This window comes from Chrysemys picta, chromosome 1 (genome assembly GCF_011386835.1).
Source record: "Chrysemys picta bellii isolate R12L10 chromosome 1, ASM1138683v2, whole genome shotgun sequence".
NCBI classification, from domain to species: Eukaryota; Metazoa; Chordata; order Testudines; family Emydidae; genus Chrysemys; species Chrysemys picta.
The window spans coordinates 22,233,537-22,258,327 of record NC_088791.1 but is presented as its reverse complement, the minus strand read 5'-3'; the positions used below and the strand labels follow the sequence as shown (position 1 = coordinate 22,258,327).

Sequence of the window (24,791 nt, the reverse complement as noted above, 5' to 3'; positions counted from 1 at the left end):
GGAAATCTGTACTAGAGATTGGAATAGAAATATTAACTCCTAGTCCAACAGCTTAACCATAAAACCATCTTTTCTCCCACTGTGGGTTTTTTTTCCCTGAAGAATGTGTTTTATTTCTCAGGTATTTGGGCTCCATAAGGTTTCCCTTCCTCTAGGTTGTCATTTGCTTGGTTATTTATTTATTTTGCATGTGTGAAGAAGAATCAAACTTTCTATTAAGTTTGTTCTTCTATTTACCCATTCAGACGTGCACACAACCAGACTAAATAAGCACAATTACATTAACATTACCATACAAAAGCAGAACTTAACAAAACAAAACAGAAGTACACCACCAGAAGTGAAGCATGCAGGCAAGGTTAGAGCAAATCTACTTTCAGCCTGGATATGTTATTTTTGTGAAAGAAAGAAAGAAAGAAAGAAAGAAAGAAAGAAAGAAAGAAAGAAAGAAAGAAAGAAAGAAAGAAAGAAAGAAAGAAAAAGAACTGGTGCAGCAACATAAAAATAAGTTCATTAAACAGTCATTATTGTGTTCTTTGAAAGGATTTTGGGAGCAGGCCTATATCCTTACATATTCTTAGAATATGGCATCTCTCTTCCTTACTTTGAACTACAAGACTCTAGGTTTTACCTAGACTGAAAGGGTAAAATCTGAAGATGTGGACTGTCAGATTCTTTTATATACATTAAGCTAACCCATGATCAGGCTAAGTTCAGAATCGTGGGTAAAATCATGGCCCTGTTGAAGTATATGGGGGTTAGTCACTGACTTGAATGGAGTCAGGATTTCACACTGTTTCAGTGCTAATCAATTAATCTTTGTCTTCTTTAAATAAGCTGCTAACTTCATATACTAAATTATGTAACACCCTAAAATGGACTCCCATATGAGTAGCATATTAATGTTATATACTGTATTTAATTTTTTTGTATTGCTATTTATATAGTTAAACCATTCTTTTTATATTTCACTGTTTTCAATAAGTGTTTTGTATGCAAGGACTTTTATCATAATTCAAATTGCATGACTTGTCACTTATTTTCTTTCCATGCTTAGTGAGATGGCTTCTAACCATAGATGTAGTTATGCTGGTTGATCACAGAAACCCGCTCTGAGTGACAGATAACATATGCACCACTTTGAGACTTCCACATAGAAAGCTACACAAATCACCAAAATTCCATGAGGGTGTTATGATACAGCACATACTGTGCAATAAGACTTGGCAATAATTTCACAAAGAACGAAGCACAATCTTCCCCTGGCTTTCAGGTTTATGAAAACAAATCTAGCACAAGTAGTCTCTTTTTTCAAACTGCAAATTCATTTCCAAGTCTGAAGAATAATATTTACAGCACAGCTCTAATTAGCAGCTATTAGTAATGCATCATAATTTAAAGGAACGTCTTCAGGTACAATCGTCAATAATCGTTTAACAAAAAAGGATGCAAGCCTCATGCTTTGGAAGCTGTTTGTCAAAGTAAACAGTTCCCTAGTTAGGTTCCTCCTAATAAGCAGAGCGGAAGCTTTCTAAATCTAATCTGCAACTCTATGCATTTTAACACACTAATGATCACCTCCATTCACAGTTACCTGGGCATTGGGTCTCCTTTTTCTCACATTAACTTTTGGTATGCCCACACCAATATGCTGAAGTAACAGAAAAGCAGTAATTTATAACTTCACACCATTAACACACAGTTAATTATTTATGGTCTATACTCTACCCTCAAGATCTACTCTTCTCCAATGGGCATTTTCCTGGAATCACAAGACTAAGCTCATTTTGACAAAGTAGTTTCAGAGTTCTGAGTTCTCTGTTAGCATCACATGTTTCAAGCTGGGCAAACAAACAACAAACAATGGTAAAGCAGGTGAATTAAATTAACAGAGAGCTCTACATAACCAGCACATTCTGCCAGAATTTTAATAGATCACAGAAAAGCACATTCCTTCTCACTCATCACAACATTGGCTCCTAAAACAAACCACCTCCCTTTTGTTTTTCTTTTAAAAACAAATCCAACATATATCTAGTATGAAGTGCATAAAGTACACAGGACCTTATTCAAAGCCTACTGAAGTCAATGAAAGTCTTATTCATAGAAGGGCTTGGAGCAGGACCTTAATGAACAGTGGGCGGAAAGGACGTTGATATCAACAGTAGAGCCAGGGGTTCATCCATTTTCTATTTCAGAATTTGTATCCTATTAAGACTGAACATGTTGAGAGAAGTTTATTCCAGTATAACTCCACTGACTTCCCTGATTGGATCTATCCCTTGGGATAACTGATTCTGGCTCATGACAATTAATATCTCTCTCTCTTATATATATAAAAATGGACATCAAAGTGTAAGTTAATATTTATTATTGAGCATCACTCATTTAAAAGTTAATGTAAACGAGATTAGAATTGAACTCGTATTTTGTTAAAAATATGATTTTGTAGATTGTGTAACTTAAATGATGGTGTTTTCTCAAGATAGTCAGAATAACAACCTTACAAGTTCTTGGTAAATGGTGGGGTTGTTGATTTGTGAGTTGTTACTATAAGGCAATATTCCAAAATGTTAATTATGTCGAACCAGTTTTGATTTTCAGGTTACAGATTTTAGGAAGGAAAGCAAAAGGCATTCAAAAGAAGGAACTAATGACACTCCAGCACACCCTCACCTCTTCAAAGATAAATGCGTAGGTATGATTTGGTATACATCTATTGAATAATTTCTGGCAAAGAGGGTTAAGATGTTGTTCGTTAGTATATTAAGTGCAATCACAAAATTCAACTAAAAATTAATATAGTGTGTTAAAAGAAGATCAGGCATTCTATACCTATCGGTCTTTGTAGTGTACCTTAGTTTGAGGATTGCATGCACCACCCCAAACAAACTGGCAGTAATAAAGTCTAGTCTGTACAACTGTTAATAATAATAATACACAAATGAAAGCATGCTTAATACTCAGTTTGCACATTCTGCAGAGGACATAAAACACAATATATCATTTATGAAATAATACATTTTTAAGAACATTCTGAAACAGCCATTGGAGAAGTACTTGGGGGACATCTCTATTCATCTTCACTAGACTTCAGTACCACAGAGTAGTAGTATGGATTTGTTTTTAATTAAAGGGGGTTCTGAAGTACATTTTGAAAATAAATCCACATTTGAAAATAAAGTAGGGTTTCCCAGAAAACCAATCGTAAAGTCATGAGATTAAGTGAGTTTTGGTGAATATGATATTATTTTAAAAGGCAGTTCAAGAAATTACTCTTAAAGTGCTGGAATGGTAATAAAAATCTAGGTTATACAATACATCATGGTTCTTTGCTTTTTATACTTTTTAATTCCCTTCTTAAGGGCATTTCATCAGGATGCATGTATAAAAGAGCCTAAACTCATAGGGAAAACCTGGAAGCCTGCACCCTAGCAAACAAATGATCTGATCCTGCAGGATGCTGGCAGACATCAATGGAACATGACATCAGTGCTCAGCACCTAGCAAGATTGGCCCCCACATAATAGTAATGCATTGACTCATTTTGTTTGTCTCTTTAACAAAGGGCTCATATCAGTTGCATAAAAGGCGACGAACAACAATAGACACTTGCCCCAACCATTTTGTTCTTAGGCGACCTCTAATAACCTTTAATGAAAACAAAATCACCCAGTAATGGAGCAATTAATATATGTCATCAGTGTAATTACTATTTCTCCAAAAACTATTCAACATGTTAATTCATCAAATGAAAGCTGACTAAGGGAGTCCTTTACACTTCATCAAAAGCCTAATGCACTTATCCATTAAGCTGAAGTGCATGCAAATTATTAAACCAATAATCCAACTTTTCCTTTTCTTTCCTTTTTAAAAAGGAACTTTTACACTAATTGCAGTTTGAAAATGAAGAAAACATAGACAAAAAGCAATAGTTTTATAAATCTATTTTATTTTATCAGACAACATTTCTATTTCTTCCCCTTGTTATCATTAGAGATTATTATGTTTAAATTATAACCTTTCCTTCCAAGATAAGTTTCCCTTTCTGTTACACCTGGTAAGTACTTCAAAATTTTGTGTTTATTACATCACACATAAATTTCTCAGATGACAAATTTAGAATGATGACTATCCTGCAGGATAAAATGCACCACTGAAAACCACAGATAAGATCATCACCCATCCTTGGTTACCCCTGGGGTAAGTAAAAAAGGTGGAAATGTTTAAAAGTGATCTAAAAGCCATGGCTCTATCTGCAGTAGGATTCCACTGGTGCAGGAACTGAGGAAGACAGCTATAAGGAGGACTTCCAAGGATGACCTTGCAAGCCTTGCCATAGGTGACATCATAGGGGAGGGGTATATTGAGGGAAAGGCTGCAGAGATTACAGGCAGTCCTATAGCCTGGGGGTAGTTCCCTAGGGATAAGTTATGCAGGGAACTGAGGAGCAGTCCAGGATGAGAAGGCCATAAAGGTGGCCTAGAATCACTTTAGCTCCCACTTCCCCCTGCACGGAGAGTTCTGCATTTGCAGAATCTCACCCATATATTTAAACATAAATTGTCCTAATAATGTTAATAGCAAATTTTAATATTAATAGCTGAAAAATCTAAAATCTAATTTGCTTTTCACTATTTATCCTGGTTGATTTTCCCCCTTTTCCTTTCACACATTTCTGGTCTGGTCATTTTTACATTTATTTCTTTAGTTTCTATTTAATTTGACTTGCAATTTCTTGTGCACTGTACAATGCTGCAGTGTGTGTGTTGCGGACACTGTGGGAGGAATGTTTATTGAAAAATGTTTCTAGTAAAAGTAATACAAAACTCATTGAAATATTTCTATTGGATTAGGCCACCTGACAGTTTCTCTTAAAACAGACAAGAAGATGGACTAAGATGGGGCAAAACCGCGTTAAAACACACATTAAAAATCTGATTCAACGAATAATTATACACTATATAATTTTACTAAAGTGAAAAGTCCATTTAAAGTCTATGAGGCTACTTACATGAGTAAAGCTATGTAGTGTGTAAATATTTGCAGGATCAGGGTCATAATTAGCAGAGATGAGTACAAACCAAAACCTTTGATTTGAACATCTCCAAACTTTGAGAAAGTTTACATCCTGGATTAGCTCTAGAGCTAAATCTGAATTCCACATAGCTGACTATCTCTCTATAGTGGGCCAAACCAAACCCTAGCAGTCAATAATCTTTGGACAAATTCTCAATCAGATCTCAACTCTAGTAATTAGGAAATATGCAAGGGGAAATATGAAAAAAGCAAGTTCTCCTCAGTATGAAAGTTCTTCTTTAAACTAAATCTATGGTAGCTACAAAGCATAAATAAAATAAAATAAACATTTTCAGAAATAAACTCTTAAGGGTTCTGTTCCTGAGGTCACCTTGTAACAATCTTTCCCCGCCCCCCAAGGAAGATACACTTCAGAATCAGCTTTAGTGCTGTTACCTCAAGCTATTCATTATTATTAATATTATTATATTATTAAAGTAACAAATTATATGCTTGACAATAATGGTGTAAGAGTGGAATGTTTGATTTTCATTTTTCAACAAGGTCCAAATCGCAGTAAAATCAGAGGGGGTCTATTGACAAAAGTGGGTTTTGGATCAACCCCCAAATCGAGATATTCACCATTGCTGTATACCACCTTAATCAGCACTTACAGTGTGCTTCTCTTATGTCTGATAATAATTCCAGAGCAACAGTGATATAAAATAGATGATTTTTCATACCTTTGGTTGAAGATCTGGATGAAGTAAAACATAACCATTAGGGTCAATTGCAAAATAGTAACCATTTGGGCACAACTGAAAGAAAAAAGAAATGATGTGCACTGTTATTAAGCTTAGTCTAATGAAAAAGATTTAGTTATGGCCTTTTAATAATATTCAGAATGTGGAAAATATACAGCCTAAGGCAAAGCTGAAGTACGTGTGTGTGTGTGTGGGGGGGGGGTGTTAACCAGGTATCAGTCTCACCTACCATATAAGAACGATTTTAAAAAATCTTTTATTTCTTTGGTTTTTGTTTTCAATGATGACAAAAATGTTATTAGAAATTAACTACTAAAATATCTCGCTCTACACATGGGATATAAATTATACCTGCTATCATACAAACTAATATGTGAGGTGAAGGAAAGGTCACTAACTTCATAATGAAGGTACACTGTGTACAGTGTAATAAAAAGACTACATACACCAAACATCTGGATGACAGCACTCTCTGTGGTCTCCCCAGGGGATTTAAGATCTGCTACTTTCAATGCCAGTAGAAGACAGGTGTATTGTGCAAGTAAGCTGCATCCTGATGACCATTTCGTGGAGCAGCACTGATACTAGCTACAGAGGAAGCAATCACTCTCTAAAGTGATCAGAGGAAAAGAGAGCGTACGCTATAGGAGGTCTGGTGATCTTCTGACTCCCATCTAGCCCACGGTTAGATGGTCTGTGAAAGTGTGTAAAAAGAATTCACGCATAAAGGGAAATAGCTAATACTAACGAAAGAGGGCAACTTACTGTAAACCGTGGTGTCAGTTTTTTTATGTCCTCCAAAGAGACATCAACTCCCATAACTCCAAGAATCAGCTGGTTCTGGGGTAAGATTACAAAAAGTTAGTGGCAGTTTTAACATGTTGACAATACACATGCAAACATGTAGCAGCTGAATCTTAATTTTGCTTTCATTTTTTTTTTCGTGACAGGTACTAGTTAAAACTTTTTTGGGGTGATACATACCTAGAGAGAGAGTCAGCTGGTCTTTTAATGAAGAGCAGCATAGTTATGTGAGGGTGGAGATCAACTACTGCACTCATATGAGCTTGATTAACTGACAGGAAGAAAAGAGCAGCTGCATGGATTTTAAGGACCTTATTCCACACCAGCCAATAAATGGAATAATATTAACACCAGCCTCAGAATAAAATATTCCAGAAGGCTAATAAAAAGGGGATGTGGAGACTGAAGTGAAAACAGCAGGTTCCAATATAAAATAATGTACTTTCATGGATAAATGGGTAACAATTTCAAGAAGCAACAGAATAGGAGTATAAAAGGTATAATACATCTCCATTAAAGTCATTAACATAAATATGGCCCACAAAATTATTATGACTTAAATGGCATAGTAACAACGTATAAAGTCTTTATGAACTTTCTCTCATGTTTTTACAATATATACTTTACAATATATACTATTAATTAAATCTTATTTCAAGTTTCCCTTCTTTTTTAAGGAGGGTACAAGTAGAACATGCTCTTTGGTGTCTGGATCATGTCTTCCTATGTGTCTAGACCAGGGGTCAGCAACGTTTGGCACGCGGCTCGCCAGGGTAAACACCCCGGCGGGCCGGGCCAGTTTATTTACCTGTTGACATGGCAGGTTCAGCCGATCGTGGCCCCCACTTGCCGTGGTTCGTGGTGCTTACCCTGGTGAGCCGTGTGCCAAACGTTGCCGACCCCTGGTCTAGACAGTATACAGCATAATGTAGTCCCAGTCCTGATGAGGGCTTCTAGCCAAGATTTTGAAATCCTGCTTGTGATTTTCCCCTAAAGAGATCTGATTTTCAGAAAACTTCAGGCACAAATTACTAGGAGTCTCAGTCTGGACACTCAAAAATTGAGACATGCAAAATCAGTACATACACAAAGGCCACTGTATTTAGCATAAAGCAACAGAGGGTCCTGTGGCATCTTTAAGACTAACAGAAGTATTGGGAGCATAAGCTTTCGTGGGTAAGAACCTCACTTCTTCAGATGCAAGACAAGAAGTAAGGTTCTTACCCACGAAAGCTTATGCTCCCAATACTTCTGTTAGTCTTAAAGGTGCCACAGGACCCTTTGTTGCTTTTTACAGATTCAGACTAACACGGCTACCCCTCTGATACTTGTATTTAGCATAGTAACATCAAAGCCTGTATGTACTGTGTACCATAGAGTCAGGGAACACAAGAGCTCTCCCCTCTCCCATCTGGAAAAAGGAGTCATGTATCTCCATAATATCATTTCCACCCATTCCAATTCCCATGGATGTCATGGAGGGCACTCCAGGGGTTTGGAATACATATTGGGGAAGGCGGCAGAGACTACCTAGGAAACGTAATAGAGTTTTAATTTCCCCAAAGAACCCGACTGAGTTCAGGAACCTTTAATGAGTGTCTAGCACCTTACTTTACAAGCAGACCCAGTGAATTCAATGGGATCAGTGTGAGGTACGGCAATATTCCATGACTAAGAGTATAAGAACTTGACCCTGAATAGGAGAGGTTAAGGAGCTTATCATAAACTAGTTTGAGAAACATTATGGATCTAATACTTTTTTTTCCTGGGCCTATATGGTCTCTGATAAATTTAAATCAAAAAAAGTATTTTGGCTAAAATAAGCTTTTGTATACTTCAATCCACAAATGGATAAATGGAAAATGGAAATGCTTTCTCATTTCCAACTCTGAATAAAATGTACATGATGACAGTTTAAGTAGCCCAGATTAACACTGAGACTATGTCAAATATATAGAATTTTTACTTTCAACTTCAGAATATACTCTAGGCGTGATTCAGAAAAAAACAAAGCAGTGTCAGGATGCAGCAAAAAACATACATGGTTTCAACACTATACAGGGCCAAATAATAGAATTATGCCTATCTAATAATTAGATGTCAATCTATCCATCTATCTATCAAATGTGTGTAAATTAAAATCTAATCTCTCTTTCGATATGTTAATGTTTAAATTAGGTCTCCTACAGTTCTGCTACACACTTCACAAAAATACATATAAAACAGGTCTATGCCCTGAGGAACTTATAGCCTACATAACAGACAGGTAAAGATATACAAAGGTGAAAGAGGGATATGTATATGTATACAGACAAATTTGGATGCTTCATTCTGCAGTGTAAATACGGTTGTTTTGTTTTGTATATAATTTATTACACACAATCTAATGTGTTATCGCTGAGAAAAGCAGGAAGCACTCTATAAAGTAAGACAGAATCATTTTCATCATGTAATGGAAGGGAAAAAACAGATATTCCTCTTCCTCACTCAATTTTGCTGGCAATGCCCTAGAAAACTGGCTGTTCATTTGAAGTCCAAGTATCATTATAATTATTGCCTATTATCGTGAAATTTCATAACTTCTATAGATTTTATAAATGTCTCTAGGCTTCTCTTTTGGAAAGACCTATGAATTATTATCACCTATTTCCCATGTAATTATTCATCCCCAAATGCATTCTCATTACCACCAGGTCACGCAGACAGATCAAGTAATATCATATGTTGAAACTCAGAACAAGCAATGTGATTTGCATTTCCTTGTTCCCAGGTGGTTATCAGATAACTCGATATGACCATTTGTTTCTGATTGTACAAAACAGGCATACTGTAGATAGCTCTTTATAGAAATATCTATTTCCACAAGGACTGCTACATCAAGTTTTATTAATGTAACTGAAACTTACTTTTCAGCTTTAAATAATAGCTTACCTTGTTCCCTTGTTGGTCTACTGTTCGATTAAAGACAGGCAGAGTCCCGGTAATGACAAGGCCCAGTTCCTAGAAAATAATCATAAGGGATGAAAAAAAAATCTGTAATGAATAACAAATATTAAACAAAAATAAATTAAGACAAAATCGGTGATTACCTTTTTTAAACCCACGATATAAATCTGGGCTCTTGTTTTGCTAAAAATCCCCAAAAGCTATTAACTGAATAATTAACTTAAACTTTATTAAAGATCAATTGTCAAACAGTGTGTTTAATACATTGTGCAATACTTTTTGAATAAACTATTTGATTAATACTTTTCCAGCTTCTATTGCTGGGTAAAAAATTGTGTTAATATATTTACTGGTGTGTGTGTAAGAAGGCTCTGCCCTCCCCACACACACAGGTAACAACTCAATGTTTAAGATGAGTGGTGTTCTACAATTAGAATATAATATCTCAACTCAAGAGAACTGTAGGTTGATGAGACTTAATTGACATCTATACATTAGAGAATGTGTGAGAGAGAACTAATTAGCAGTAGTTATGAAAAAACCCCAACTCCTTAAATCAGGGGGGTAGGAAAAAGGAAAGTAACAATTAAGTCAAATCAATACAGAAACATCAAACAGCAGGTTGAGCTACTTATGGCATCTCCATTGTTTCCTAATGTCATTCCCAAAAGCAATACCTTTAAAAAGGGAGTATGTCTGGAATGATGTACACTAATCACACTTGGAAAAAACTGCCACATATAACCTTCTGGAAGGTGATAGTGCCAAGAATTTAGCCAGAGCACTCGTTACGTGAAGATATTTTGGTTGTATCACCCAGGCATGAGCAGACTGTGGGTATATCTGGATGGCCTGAATCTAATCACTGTAATGCAGGCAGATGACTGATGCTAGAGAACTATCTTCGAGAAAAGTCTTATGATTGAACTAAGTGCAGAGAGCCATTAATAGTCAACATGCATGGTAACGAGACACACTAACTTCTAAGAAGAATTTATTAGGTAAAAGCCAGTTTTCTAGGGCATAGAGAAGACAAACTATGACAAGATAAGACACAGAATAAGAGTACAGAAGGGTATGGAGAGATTATCGGGGGGAGAGGAAGGTAAGAGCGATCCCTGGAAGAAATGTGTTTTAAAGAGGCATTTCAAGGAGGTGGGAGTGGATATTTAGTGGAGCAGAAGATGGAGCAAAGTAGAGTAGTAAAAAATGAAGGGAGCAGAAGGGGAAAGGAATGCGATAGGTACTGAGCAAAACAGGGAGTAGGAGGAAAAGAGAGCTGAGGTCAAGGTGGGTACCAGAATATGTAGTGTAACAAGGCTCAGGATAAGGAGCCTGACTAGGATGAGTAATGTGATAATGCTGTGTGGAGATTCAAGAACAAGAGATGATATGGTCTGAGAGAAGTAATAGAAAATTATACCCTAACTGTTCCCCAGCTGCGTACAGCCAAAACCACTCCTCCTCAGATGTGCTCACCCAAAACCCTTTGCCAGTTGTCCTTCCCCCAGGTGCTCACCCTGATCCATTCTTTACCTGAGCTTACTTTTGGACAGATTGGTGGGGATGGATAGTGATGTGAGGAGATCAGACAGGAAAATATAATAATGGTCAAAGGGATAAATGACAAGTATTTTAGTAGTCTGGATACCTTGGCACTGACAGACAGAGCTAAGCCATATTAAAGAAGGAGAAGTGACAGTGACAGTCTTAGCAGGAGACTAGATGTGGGGAAAGCAGGAATAGAAATCACACTGTGGGAGTGAGCCCAGGAGAAGGGAAAGACAGTGGAACTGTCAGGGAATCTAGAGAAGGGATGTGGTGGAGAAGGATCTGGTGGAAAGATACGGGATTCTATTTGGAGACACTCCATTTACACACACAAAACCAAGCAGAAGGAGAAAAGTCAGGGACTAGAGAGGTCAGTTTGGGAATTACCTATATAAAGATGGTGCAGTATATGAAACCTTCAGAGTGGATGAAGTCATAAACAGACAGAGAGTATAAACTCTAGAGGGAGGAGAGGATGGAACCCAGAACAGCCCCTTGATGAATGCCAAATGATGAATGTTAAATGATAGGGGTAAGAGGAGATAGAGGCCACTGCCGGGAGCTATATTGTGATAAACATATATAACAAGTGCCCTTATTATTAGAGATGGGCCTGAACTAGACCCCTAAATGTGAACATCCCTAAACGCTGGGAGTGGGGTTTCAAAATCTGATCCTGAACCAGATCCAGCTTTCAAGAACGGAGACCCTCTGCAATGGGCTGAACTAAGACCCTCCACTAGAACAGACTCAAACTATTAGAAGGCTTGAGATCTAGGTCTACGTCCTCAACCCAGCATGTCCATACTTTATTCAACTCTGTGGGGATTTTCAGGAGGCATTAAGGGGATTCCCTAACTCATAGTTTTCTGTCATGTTAGATCGTGATTCCTACAGAGGGCAGCTTGCTTACTTACCAGATCAGTGGGTTGGGAGTTACCAGTGTGGTTAGATATTTGGCACTTTATTTTCTAAGCACTGAGCCGCAGACACTAGCCTTGGTCTGAATTTTGCAACTTGGGTCCATCTTTACTTAAGTATATTTATACAGAGAATGTTTGCTTGTTTACATATGTGAGTAAAGACATTGAGTAAAGGCTTAGAATGAAAGCTTTTTGTAACCCACTGAAAACATAAACCAATGTAATGGTTATTTGCAGCTATCCCTGTTCTTTTTGTTTAATTAACCAGATCTCCTCTGACACCCATGTTACAAATTTAGCTTTGACTTTAGAACAGGATATGTACAGAACATATGAACTTTCCTCATAACATCCTTCACATTTCCAGTAAGTACCTCGACAGCAACCAAGAGAATGTGGTCAATGAACTTCTGGCTATTAAAACTGCAATGACACAACGTCGTTTCCTCTATGTCACGCACTGTTCCATGATGGACTGATAAAAAATTAGATATTTTAAGGAAATGAAGGCAGGAAGAAGTGGATTTTGACATGACTCTAGATGACCATGTGAACTTGGATAAATATGTGATTTCAGATGATCATTTTACAGTAATTTCTGCATGATTAGAAGTATGTACAGCAAGTTTATCTACTTCAGAAGTCCTGACTGCTGCTAATAATACTTAGCTTTTCATAGTTTCCTGCATATGTTTGTTTTAAAAGACCCAAATGATAAACTAGCAGCGTGGAAAGTGCTGGATTATGCCCTTTTGGTTGTTTCCTCCATCACATACAATAGTCAACTAAACAAGCAGTTGGCTGAGACAGTGGGCAATTGCAATAACCATGTACCTCCGGAGTCCAAAGCCTGTTCACATGCCATGTGAAAATGAGTTGGCTGCTTTTCAGTTTATTTTCCCAACTGTGCATTTTTTTCACAGAACAAGGTCTCCAGACAATTTAGCACAAGTGATGGTCTCTGCTGTGCAGAAGCTCATACTTGGAAAACAATATTTTTCATTTGTTTGTTTTATGTCAGCCGTGAGCTGCATTTAGAGATCTGTGTGTGGGAGGTATTTCTGGAATAAATCACATGTCTATCCATGTCTATCTACTAGACGAAAATGATAAAGATAGCAAGGGCAGAAAATGTCCAGCTAAGATAGCAAGGACAGAAAATGTCCAGTGGTATAATAGCAGTTCAGAGAGCTGCTTTATGACAACTCAGAAATGTTACATTTTGGGATGGAGGAGTTTGAGTCTTTTGTAGGTGGTGGACAGAAATGGGAGAACTCTTCATTTTATAAATGTTTTTCTATATATACAAAATACTCTGCTTTATCCACAATGCAGTTCATAAAAATGTTGACTTAAGTTATGCATTTCATCTGAGTACTGTAAGGTTCTAAGGATTTAAAAGCAATGGATATATTCAACTTATAAGCTTGTACACTTCCAAAATGCTCTATACTAAAAGGATATTTTTCTTTTTACTACATAAATATAGCTCATACCAGTGCATCCAAATACACATTGGTCCACTGGACTTGTTTTGCTTTATCTCCAGCTAAAACCATCGGTCTCCCCAAAACGTCCAAATATTCCTGTTAAAAGGAGCAAGAAGCCCATCAGAGGCAAGACATTATCAAATCAACATTCAAAAATAGTGCCAGGAAAAAACCAAAACATATGACAAAAAATAAAGTGAAGTTAGTATAAGGGCATGATTAGCAATAGAATAGAAAAAAGCTTATAGTCATTGCTCTCTGAAGTTATACATCAAAGCAGATCACACTTGGGTTTGTGCTACATATCACATTAGATTCAACAAGGGGTATTCTGAGTCAGCAGCTCCACTGGAACATATATCTATAAAAATGAATTTTAGGTGTAATAGTAATAAGACGACAACATTTCAGAACCCTCAAAAGTGCATGAGGGAACAATGGGGTGTGTTATTTGTTATGATGCATATCAGGGGTCAGCAACCTCTGGCACACAGTTCGCCAGAGTAAGCACTCTAGCGGGCTGGGCCAGTTTGTTTACCTGCCGCGTCCGCAGGTTTGGCCGATTGCGGCTCCCACTAGCCGCGGTTCGCCGCTTCTGGCCAATGGGGGCTGCGGGAAGCGGCGCGGTCTGAGGGATGTGCTGGCCGGGGCTTCCCACCATCCCCATTGGCCTGGAGCAGTGAACTGCAGCCAGTGGGAGCCACGATCAGCCGAACCCTCCAGACGCGGCAGGTAAACAAACTGACCCGGCCCGTCAGGGTGCTTACCCTCGCGAGCCGCGTGCCAGAGGTTGCCGACCCCCAATGTATATCATCAGAGAGCAATTACCAATAAGCACCTTCTCCAAAGTTACATGTCAGAACAGATCACCACGACTGAAAAGACCCAGTGCTGCCTCTAAAATAATCAAAAACAGTAATGATAATTGACTTTCTTCTCATTTGAAATCTAACAATGTGAACAATAACAATACAGATGAAGATGACACTCCAGCAGTTTGTGAGGGAACAGGCAAAAGGAGCCACTTTTGCCTTTTCTCCTAGGCCCTGGAAATTTGCTAACACAGGAAATGGAAGAAAGATATACATGAGATAGTGAAGGAAAGATATACATGAGCTTCCCTCACTAATGGATGTAGTAGACATTTCAGTGCTTCCTATTGTACTGTGCAGAAAACCAGCTGTTTGTTGTTCAGAGATGCTGCAAACAGAACTCTTTGAGAGAAATCCAATCCACTGTGTCCACTCAGAAACCATGGGAGATGGTGTATTGGAACTACTTCTGATAGATAAATTAGACAGATATACTATATGTAGATCCAGGCCTGCTTTATGTGGGTTCACTATGGAACACTACCAATAATTTTCCTTCCCAGCCTAGTAAGTGACCATTGGGAATGTCTTGTAAGGCACTGTCTACAGTTCAAGCTTGCAGGGCTTCCTGACATAGGAGATTTGGTCCTAGACTTTCTTTGTTAGGTTGATGTAAAATGTGGCAGCCTGATTGTCAATTTGAAACAGGACCATCTTTTGAGAGACCAGGTCTCTGAAAGTCCTCGGTGTATTCAGGGGTGTCTTTATAGCCATATAACTTACATGCAAATGATCTTCTTGGACAGGCCAAGTGGTTTTAATGTAACCCCCACCCCCCCTTCTGTGATCTTCCTAATTCTATCTGTCTAATACAATTTGAAGGAAGGAATTTGCAAATCCTTTCCTAATTACAGACATTCACTGAACTGCCCCAAGTGAGCATGGCTTGGAGTCCATCCATCATCCAGGAGTAATGTGAAAGTCTTTGTGTAGCTTGACACCACTAGCATTTCAGGGTCCACTGAAGTTGTGTGGTATATCAATTATAAATACTGTGGACACCCTGAGACCCAATATCTACAGCATGGTCTTTACTGGTTCCAGCTGGCTCTGGAAAATATTTCCCATCAATTCTACAATATCCAAAATACAATCCTGAGGTAGAACTTTTCAAGTCTAGCAGGGCACCCATGTATTCCAATAGCTTCTGAAGAAAAAAGCTGGGACTCTAGATACTTTATTTTGAACCCTAGTGTCTCCGGTGACCTGACAGTTCCAGGGACTGGTGCTTGAATCTCTTCCAATTTTTTGTCTTTGATTAAATAATTGTCCACATAGAAGAAAACATGTACCCCCATTCTGTGTGAGTTTGGGATTATGATTTCTAAACACTTTGTAAACACATGTAGCATGGATGCAAGCCTAAAAGGCAAGACTCAGAATGGTCCCTTGAATTCTCTGTGTCCAAGCACCACTCTTGAATGGCTTCATCCATACTTATTCATATATGCTAATGTCAGTACAGGGGAGGCAGGATTAAGTGGTTTGATACCCCATGGGATATGATGGATTAGTGCTGACAACTGCACCAAATGCACTGGAGGAGTAGAATGTGGACCTCATCTCAAACACAATCGGTGGTCCTGTGGAGCCAAGGATTCAAGGACACCTACTGGTGTCTAGAGTTTGTATGGATGAAATGCGGGAAACATGAATGAATGGTCAGATTGGTTGATATTTCCCACTGTTGTCTATTGTAGCTCCTGGAGTCATCGGTAGTCTTCACTGGATGCTACTAGAAAACCAGGGGGAAATCATCTGCAGATAATTAACTGAGTACGTTACTTTTGATGCAGGCCTGGTTAGGCTCCTATGCATAGGTGATGCTGAGTATTGTTTCAAGAAGAGTGGAGCTGAGCACTGGACTAGTTTCCTGAAGCACCAAGCGCATCAAAACTTTGACACTGCAGTGAAACTGACACCAAGACCTCCAGGTGCAGTTTTGTGGTCCATTTTGAAAAGACTGGGCAATGCAGATGGTGCTGAGAGTTTTGACACGTAGGTGGTGTTCTCAATCCTGAACTGCCTGAGACTGAAGCCTCTTAAGTTTGAGGGGACTTAGGGGAACTGTGTGAAGAGGGCAAGAAAGTATTTAGGCACCTTATTCAGGACTTGACTGCTCACAGTAACATCTGTAAGTAAGTCTCCACAATGTTCTGTTAAGGCTATAGCAGTCATGTGCCTGTGCATGCACAGTTTAACTGCATTTGGAGCCACTAAGCTGTCTTCTTTCATAGCTACAACACACAAAAAAGGATGGGGGGAGTGGAACAAGACAAATCCCACACATTTTTCCAACATAAAGTTTGAGAACCAAAAGCTCTGAACCTTTTTAACACTAAAGAAACTGTGGATGTGAATCAATTGATTGACATGGTTCTAACAACAGACAAAGCCAGTTCATAAGGATTTATGGCTGGAACTGTAAACACTGGGGTTGCAAATACTGGGGTTGAAACATCAGGTTAGCAACTATGTATGTCTTTCTTCCATTGAAGGGTCTTGGCTCAGGATACCACCTATTGGAACCAATAGCTTTAGAACTTAGAGCTGGCTTTTGCATTCCTTGAGCTGAGATGGGGATCTGATGAGGGGCAAATGTTCTGTATTGGTTTATGAGTGGACACCTTCAAATTTGTTTCACTCTGCAACTATACCTAAAAAAGATGTATTTCATTTTACTTATAAGGCAAACCAAAAGTAATTCTTGTAAATTGTTTACTATCACTACAGCATTTCTTTGACTTATGACTGTACTTGTAGTTTGCAAGCACTACAGACGTACCTGTGTGTTTATTCTTATCGCTCCAATGGAAGGAATTTCATAATAGTAACCTAAAATACATAATGGAAACAATAACATGCTGCTACATTATAATGCCATGCTCTTCATCTGAGATCACTTGAAAGAAAACATTCTATTTCCATTTCTCTTTTACTTCCAATAATTATGGAAAGTCTCTTAAAAGCATTTGCACAAAAGAACTACTAAGCCATAATTATTTAATTAGATTTCAGAGCAATGAATAGACAAGTAAGTTGTGCCATCACCATATGTGCTCCATGCTAGTTATTCCTGGGCAGTGACAAGCTGCTTTCTAACCTTTGTTTTTTCCCCAGAGGAAGAAATGGAATTTTCATACATTTCCCCCCTGCACTCACAGCTATTTTGAAGAACAAACATATTAAAGAGGTATATTAAAAGGCAGTGACAACAATACAAATTATACACTGGATACATGTTTAAATCCAATTAAAATCTAGTTTGCCTTCACAATGAAGTGAACTCATCCACAGCATAAAAACATTGCTTATTGTGTGATAAGAATGAAAACATCCATTGACGTATCCACTCACAAAATAGAAGTGGCATCCATTCATTTATCATTTGCATTGTTGTTATTTATTTGCATTATAACATTGCCAAAGGCCCCAATCATGCTCGAGGGCCCACTGTACAGCTATAAGAAGTCACAATCCCTGCAGACCTCAGACTATCAATCACAAGTAATAGGAAGGACAGGGGATGGTGGAGAAAGGTAACAGTAATAAAGTTAAAGTTACATGGTCTAACACTGTTCACCACTTGATTATTCCTAACAATCTGATTTAAAAATAACTAAATAAAACCTCTGCCTGTTTCTTTGCATGTGCAATTTGATAAACCACATTATAAACTGAATAGAGCTATAACATGGTCACTCAACACCTTAAGCTGGGTGGTCAATACTAAATGAACAGCAAAAGGAATTAGACTGTCATAATGTAGAGACATACACACTATAAGAAGCAGAGGGTTTTACACATACACCTACCCCAAGAGGTAAACATACACCTAGATCTCCTATAAAAATAACATATAATTATGTTATATTGATCTACTGGTCATTCATTGTCATAAAAAGGTAATTGAGTGGGAAACCAGGGGAACATTTGATATTCTTTTGCTATTATTACTAAGTGCAGCCAATCTCTCTAAAAGTCAGCAGTGGGGAAAAAATCTCTTAATCGTCTTTTCCTTTTACTGATCATACATCCTCTGCCATTGGCCATACCCACTGCTCTTGAGAAGTTTTATCTGCACATGATAGGTCAAATTCTGACGGATGCAGAGCGAGCACACTATTCACTAAAGTCAAATATAATGGATTCCTCTGCATCTTATCTCTCGGTAATCTCCTCCAAAACCACAACAAACTATCAGCTTTATCTGCCTGACTCCCAGATCTACCTATCTCTCTCTCTCCTCCAGAGCTGACTCTTTATATCCAAACTAAAATCTCCACCTGTCTGACAGCTCCCTGTGGATATCTAACTATCAGCTCAAGCTCAACATGGCTAAAAGAGAGCTCCTAATCATCCCACACAAACCCTCCCAACTGCCTCCTTTCTCAATCATTATGGACCACAGAATCAGCCTGCATATAACTCAAGCCTGTATTACGGGTATCATTTCCAATTGGATCTCTCTTTAGGTCCTAACATACAAGCTCTCTGTAAAACTTGCAGTTTCTTTCCGCATAAGCTCTCTAAACTACGGCATCTCCTATCCATCTATCCAACTAAATCTCTCATTTGTCTCATATTTCAATTACTGCAATATCCTTTTTTCAGGCCTTAATAAATGTAATTTTGCCTTGCTCATATTCACTCAGAATGATGCTGTAAAAATCCTTCTGCTACCCTGTCACCACTCTTTTTGAATGTCTCCACTTTCTCTTCTACATCAAATATTAGCTTCCTTGTTTTCATTTTCAAGACCCTTTACAACCTGTCCTCAACTGTCTATCATCTCTAACTTACTATCAAAATGTCAACTCCAGCCTCTGATAGGCCCAGGATGCCAGCCTCTATCATCCACTGTTTACATTTTTAAACAAGCATCTTCATTCCTGCTCCCACTCTGTACCCTCCTGCTTGGGACAAATTCCCCTTAAACATCTGCAAAACTAACTCACTCTCCTTCAAATCCCTCAAGTTCTTGTTGGCCATGATACCTACAAAAAACTTGAAAATGGTGAGGCCACTAGTGTGCCGAGACCACAGCCTGTCATTATTTCATTGTACTGTCCCACCAGTTTCTCTATATACATCTGTTGTCTCATCTTGTACTTAGATTGTAAGCTCCTTGGTTGGGGACTTTTTGTTCTGTGTTGGTAAAGCACTTAGCACAATGGAGCATAATTAGGGCACTTGGAGCTATGATATTACACATAATAATTGTACCCATTATCTCTCAGCATTTGGACCTAAACTGGCATACAACAAGAGAAAAGTTGGGTGAGATTTTTACTTAAGTGGGAGAATAGGAGACAGTCGGATGATAAACAAATTGCCAGCAACATACAAATAACAAAGTATTTGGGGGAGGCAAAGGATAAGGGAGTCTAAAAGTTCAAGGGTGTAAAGATTAATAGCTCTCTCACCATGCAGAAAGTAACCTTATTTCTGATTCTGAGATCAGTTTATCCCAATAGTTCTTGACTGTGTAATGTACCACATATAGTCTACTGTAAGTTTGGAACTAGAAATTCATACTATTATATGATCTCCTTGCTATCTCATAATGTGATTTATAATGCATCAGCTTGGTATCTACAAGATCTTTCTTTCAATTAGCACTTAGGATTGTCTATGGCGGTAAGATAATTAAAAATAAATGTTTTTGGACAAAATGATGGGTTTTGACCACAATAATATTTTCAGCAAAAATATGGATTGTCATATAAAAATCATTGGCTGATAAAGTTTCGATCAAATCTTAAAAAAATGTTTTTTTTTGTTCAAAATGGTGGATGGATATCTTACTCTTCTTTCTCTCTCTCTCTCTCTCTCTCAAAAGCAACAAAACTTTTTTCCATCATTTTTCTAGGGAAAAGGGTGAAAGAAAATACCCTCCCCCCCAACTTAAAAAACAAAAACAAAACAAAAATCTCACTCCTTTTTTATAAATGAATTTTTTGTTTTGCTTTATTTCTTAATTCATTTTGATTTATTTGTGTGGAAATAAAAGGAAACACTATGAGATATTTCAGATTGAAATTTTTGTTCATTTCATTGGACAACAAATGTTGACAAGCTCTTCTCTTGGAAACATCTTTGCTTAATTTTCTAATTTGTCCTCAATATCAGCTTCTCATCTTCCACCAAAACAAGAACTTTCCAAAATATATACGATTTATGATACACTATTATAAGAGAAAAGTAAAAATTGTTGATCATAACATTTTCCTGACAAAATATCAAGTTTCAATAAAATTTCCTGATTTTTACAAAAATGTTTGAAATGAAACAATTTGTTTCAAATCAGCATTTGATATAGTGAACATGTTGATAATCAGAAATTTTGATGTCAGTATATCAAAGCAAAATGTTTAATTTCAAATAATAATTTTTAAACAAAATATTTTGAGATTTTTGTGGTCATGTTTTTTGGGGAAAGTCTCACCCTCATTTATCCAGATCTGAGGCGTGTTAATTACCAATAGGTATTAAAGTGGTTACTGAATGTGTGCAGGTCAGAGCTTCCTTCAACAGATTTAAAGAATTGAGCTGAATAATAGACAACAAAATGAGATTGGTACTGATTGTAGCAATTGGTAGCATACTACATGAATTTATTCAGACTTCAACTGTGGTAAACTGAGTTGGAGGTAAAAACTTGTACAGTTATCTCAATCTATTCTGATTGCCTGGGGATATTTTTTTCAAGTTGAGCCTCTAAACAAGCAAAGACACACAGAAAATGTGGCAGAACGTCTAGCTAGTTGTTAGCAGAATCATCAAATCTGGTAGAGATGTTTCAATTCCAGATAATCAAATTCCTGTCTGTGGAATTAAAGGTTAAAACTTTCCCTAAAAGATCTCATTGAGACAGAAACTACATTTATATTGATGTAATTGGCAGAAATTTTAACTGCTACCTGGCTCCAACTTCTCCCCCATTCCCAGCAGCTTCAGCCCCCCATTCCCCTGCCCTGTCCCCAATACAGTATTCCTGTTCCCTCCATGCTGACCCGCTTATCAGCACCTAGCACTTCACGATGTGGCAGGAGGTCCCAGCCTCTCCATTTGGAGGAGAGGAAAGGAGTTGCTGGTAGCTGCCTAAGGCCTTTTGTGAACCTATGCCTTGGTCTGTAGATCTGAACGAGAAATATTCATTTAGTTCTGTGAATAGCAAAAGACTTCTAAATGGAGTGTATGATCAATTGACTCTACTTTTCAGTCTTAAAACTGAGTTCCTTGAGAGGACAATTTGACAGAACCCAATGGTCTACTAAAAGAGAAAATAAAAATCACTATTTAGAGCCCTGATTCAAAACATCAAAATGAATTTGTAAATCAGGCTAAGGTTTTTAAATCTGTAGTCCTGTGTAACACCTACAGAATGGTTTATATTTTGGGGGATAATCAAAGCTTTATATAGGTATAAGCTCAGAGATATACACACTGTACCTTTATTTTGGCAGGCCATCCATTGTATGGGTCCTTTGTCATAATTATGTTGACCAACAGAAAATGTGAATACACGTACCTAAGCAAATTGAAAAGAAGATACACATCATTTTTCTCCATGTCATCAATCAGATGCCATTTTCAGACAGCGCTACTTGGATATCTAATTAATTAAAACAGTGTGATAACATTTTAAATTCCAGCATTGCATCCAATACCTTATAATAGCTGCATTGATGTATGTTATATCTACACCTTGATGTATTTGATATTTAAATAGTAAAAAGACAAGTGGGAAGAACACTCATCCATACTCTCAGTACTCTGAGTCCAATACATAGGGTTACTATTTACAAGACATCTAAATACACTTGTTTTGGGGTGTGAATGATCATTTTTGAGCATTTTATTAAATTACCTCACATAATCCTTCTTGAGCACTGTGTTGTCCGCAGGGAGATGTAGTGTGCATATTTTAGGCAGCAGAAGTCAGTGCAATGCAAAATAAGACTTTCCAAGATATTACAGAATTTTGATGAGAACCTTTACTCCGAAAGTGAAACTTGCAAATAATACACAGAGTAAAGTTTCATTAGACCCAGACCTGCAAAACTCCCACTCACTTCAATGGGAGTTCCATGTGTAAGGACCTGTTCAATTAAGCTCTTAAAAACTCTTCTTTAAAATATACTCTTTTGAGGATACAATTTTGTCTTATTCCATAGGTGCAGCTCACTGACTTCCATATCTGTGTATTTGAGAGCAAAATTAGCTACAGAGATGGTCAAAATTTTCTATCGATGTCTTTTTAAACAGAAAACCCCTATCCTGTTCATAAGACTGAAACACTGGACGAGCAGATAAATTTGTTGTACAGTTATCTGCAGACTTTGAGACTGGTAATTCAGGCCAAGGCAGTAGTGTGGTGTGATCTCTGTAGCAGTTCTATAAGGAATTTGGAATGAACCCCCTTGACAATGAACAGAAGAGAAATATATCTACTGCTCCTCAGGGCTTGTCTTCACTGCCGGAGTCAGTCAACCTAAGTTATGTTACTCCAGCTACTTGAATAAGGCAGCTGGAGTTGACGTAGCTTAGGTCGACTTACCGCGATGTCTTCACTGTGCTGTATTGATGGGAGACGCTCTCTGGTCGACTTACCTTACTCTTCTCAGAGAGATGGAGTACTGGGGTTGACCAGAGAGCGCTCTGTCATCGATTTAATGGGTCTTCACTAGACCCACTAAATTGACACCCGCTGCATTGATCAAAAGTAGCAAAGAACAACAATTAAAGCAATTAGGTGTTTGTTAATTATGACTTGGCAAACTGCTGGAGCATTAGAAAAATAATTCTCAGAATTTTCCTTCATTTTTGATTCATCCAGAACCAAGGAAAACGGACCCCTGAAAAGATGAGTTAGCAAGTCGAAGTAGGGGAGTCAAAAATCTATGCAAGATCCTGTCACCCTTGCTCATGCTGAGTTACAATGGGACTACTCACAGATTAAGGTACTACTCAAAACCAAGACTGGCCCTTAAAGTAGAAAACTAGAGACATATACTATGTTCAGTTCTAAGAGACCAATCAGGAGTACCCTCCAAATTTTGTTAAATGGAACAATCCTATTTTCAGGCAACTAAGTATATAGGTGTGTTGTACAGAGGTGCATACCTTGTTTTATCATATTTGAATCAGCTGTTAGTAATAATCAGCTAATTCTCAGTTTCTCAAACTCTGATGACAATATTTAATTAATTTGTTTATTTAGCTGTGGATAGCGCTTTACTTACTAGCATGTGCGAAGACAGGTCCTTGCCTCAAAAAGTTTATAATCTACATTAGATGAAGGACACAAGATTAAAAACAACAACAACAAAAAACCTTCTAGTCATAGTGGGGATAGCAAGGAAAGAAGAAAGACAGTGGAGAAAAAGAAGAACTGCTGTTATAGGAAGAATGTGGTTTTTGGTTTTCCAAGAATCAAAGTAATTTGTTTTGTTTTGCATTTCCCTCCAATTGAACAGGTGCATGCAGGTCAAGGTAAAATGAAGGGTTCTGGCTGCTACAGATATTAAAGATTTCAGGCACTCTAGAAGCTGTTGTAAAGGTAGAGGTTAAGAGCCATTATTAAATGCAATAAAAGCGATGCTTTGGTTACAGATGTTAGTCTTTATGGTTTTTTTCTCCAGTGTGTGCTACTGGAGTAATGTAAAGCAAGAAATAATTATGTGCTTCCTCTAGTACATCATGTACTGTAAGTATAATACAAAAGAAATGGGTTGATGTGGGTTATTCAGAAAAGTAGTTACATAACTGGAACACAAATTCACATGCACTTTTAGTATTCTAAACAAGGCAGAGCAAATTCTTTATTCACAGTTGATTTCGGTGTGGTTGTATGGAATGATGAGATCGAACTTTGGCTCAGTAGGTTTGCTTGCCTTAGTGTAGGTAGGAAACATTTACTCATATCAGCCACAGACCAAAGACCATGGAAGTCAGTAGGAGTCATTCCACAGACTTCAGTAGACTTTGTATCAGGCCTGTGTCACTGAGGACAAAGACCCCAAGCTGTAAGCCTATATAGTGTTATAGACCAAAAGATGGCAAATTAAAGGGGAAAGAAATCAAGATCAGTAGGGTAAAGCATGTCCCAGAAAATTACTTTTCACTATTTAATGCAAACATAAAGACATCTTTTCACTTTAATTTTTGCTTATGGTTGTATTTCTTCTATTTAAAGAAGGGAATAATACACTAATTAAACCTATTTTTCTAAATATAAATCTTAAGGCTGCTTTTTTTCCATGCCACGATGCACAAGCCAGAGAAACGCTATACCCTTTTTAGGCTGCCCCAGTTAAAATTCTGAACACATCTTTCCTTATTATTACTTTATTCTGTGGGTATGCGTCATAACACATAAAACAGTGGATTATTGTGAAAAGGAATATGAAGGATGTT

At 37.7% G+C, this 24,791-nt stretch overlaps 1 protein-coding gene across 9 annotated transcripts in view; it reads right to left on the bottom strand.

Moving 5' to 3' along the window:
* Positions 1-24,791, bottom strand: part of CACNA2D1 (calcium voltage-gated channel auxiliary subunit alpha2delta 1) — a 660,196-nt gene that overhangs the window by 65,977 nt on the left and 569,428 nt on the right. For 4 of the 9 annotated variants that reach the window (XM_065553645.1, XM_065553650.1, XM_065553653.1 and 1 more), the window contains 7 exons: positions 21,825-21,903; positions 17,155-17,204; positions 13,504-13,593; positions 9,519-9,587; positions 6,549-6,623; positions 5,763-5,837; positions 1,595-1,651 (listed from right to left, as the gene is read on the bottom strand). In XM_065553645.1, the coding sequence (XP_065409717.1) occupies positions 1,595-1,651; positions 5,763-5,837; positions 6,549-6,623; positions 9,519-9,587; positions 13,504-13,593; positions 17,155-17,204; positions 21,825-21,903 (495 nt within the window). Of the gene's footprint in view, positions 1-1,594; positions 1,652-2,034; positions 2,218-5,762; positions 5,838-6,548; positions 6,624-9,518; positions 9,588-13,503; positions 13,594-17,154; positions 17,205-21,824; positions 21,904-24,791 lie in introns of those variants that run through there. The other 5 variants (XM_008178507.4, XM_005296963.5, XM_065553668.1 and 2 more) reach the window with 3 other exon arrangements.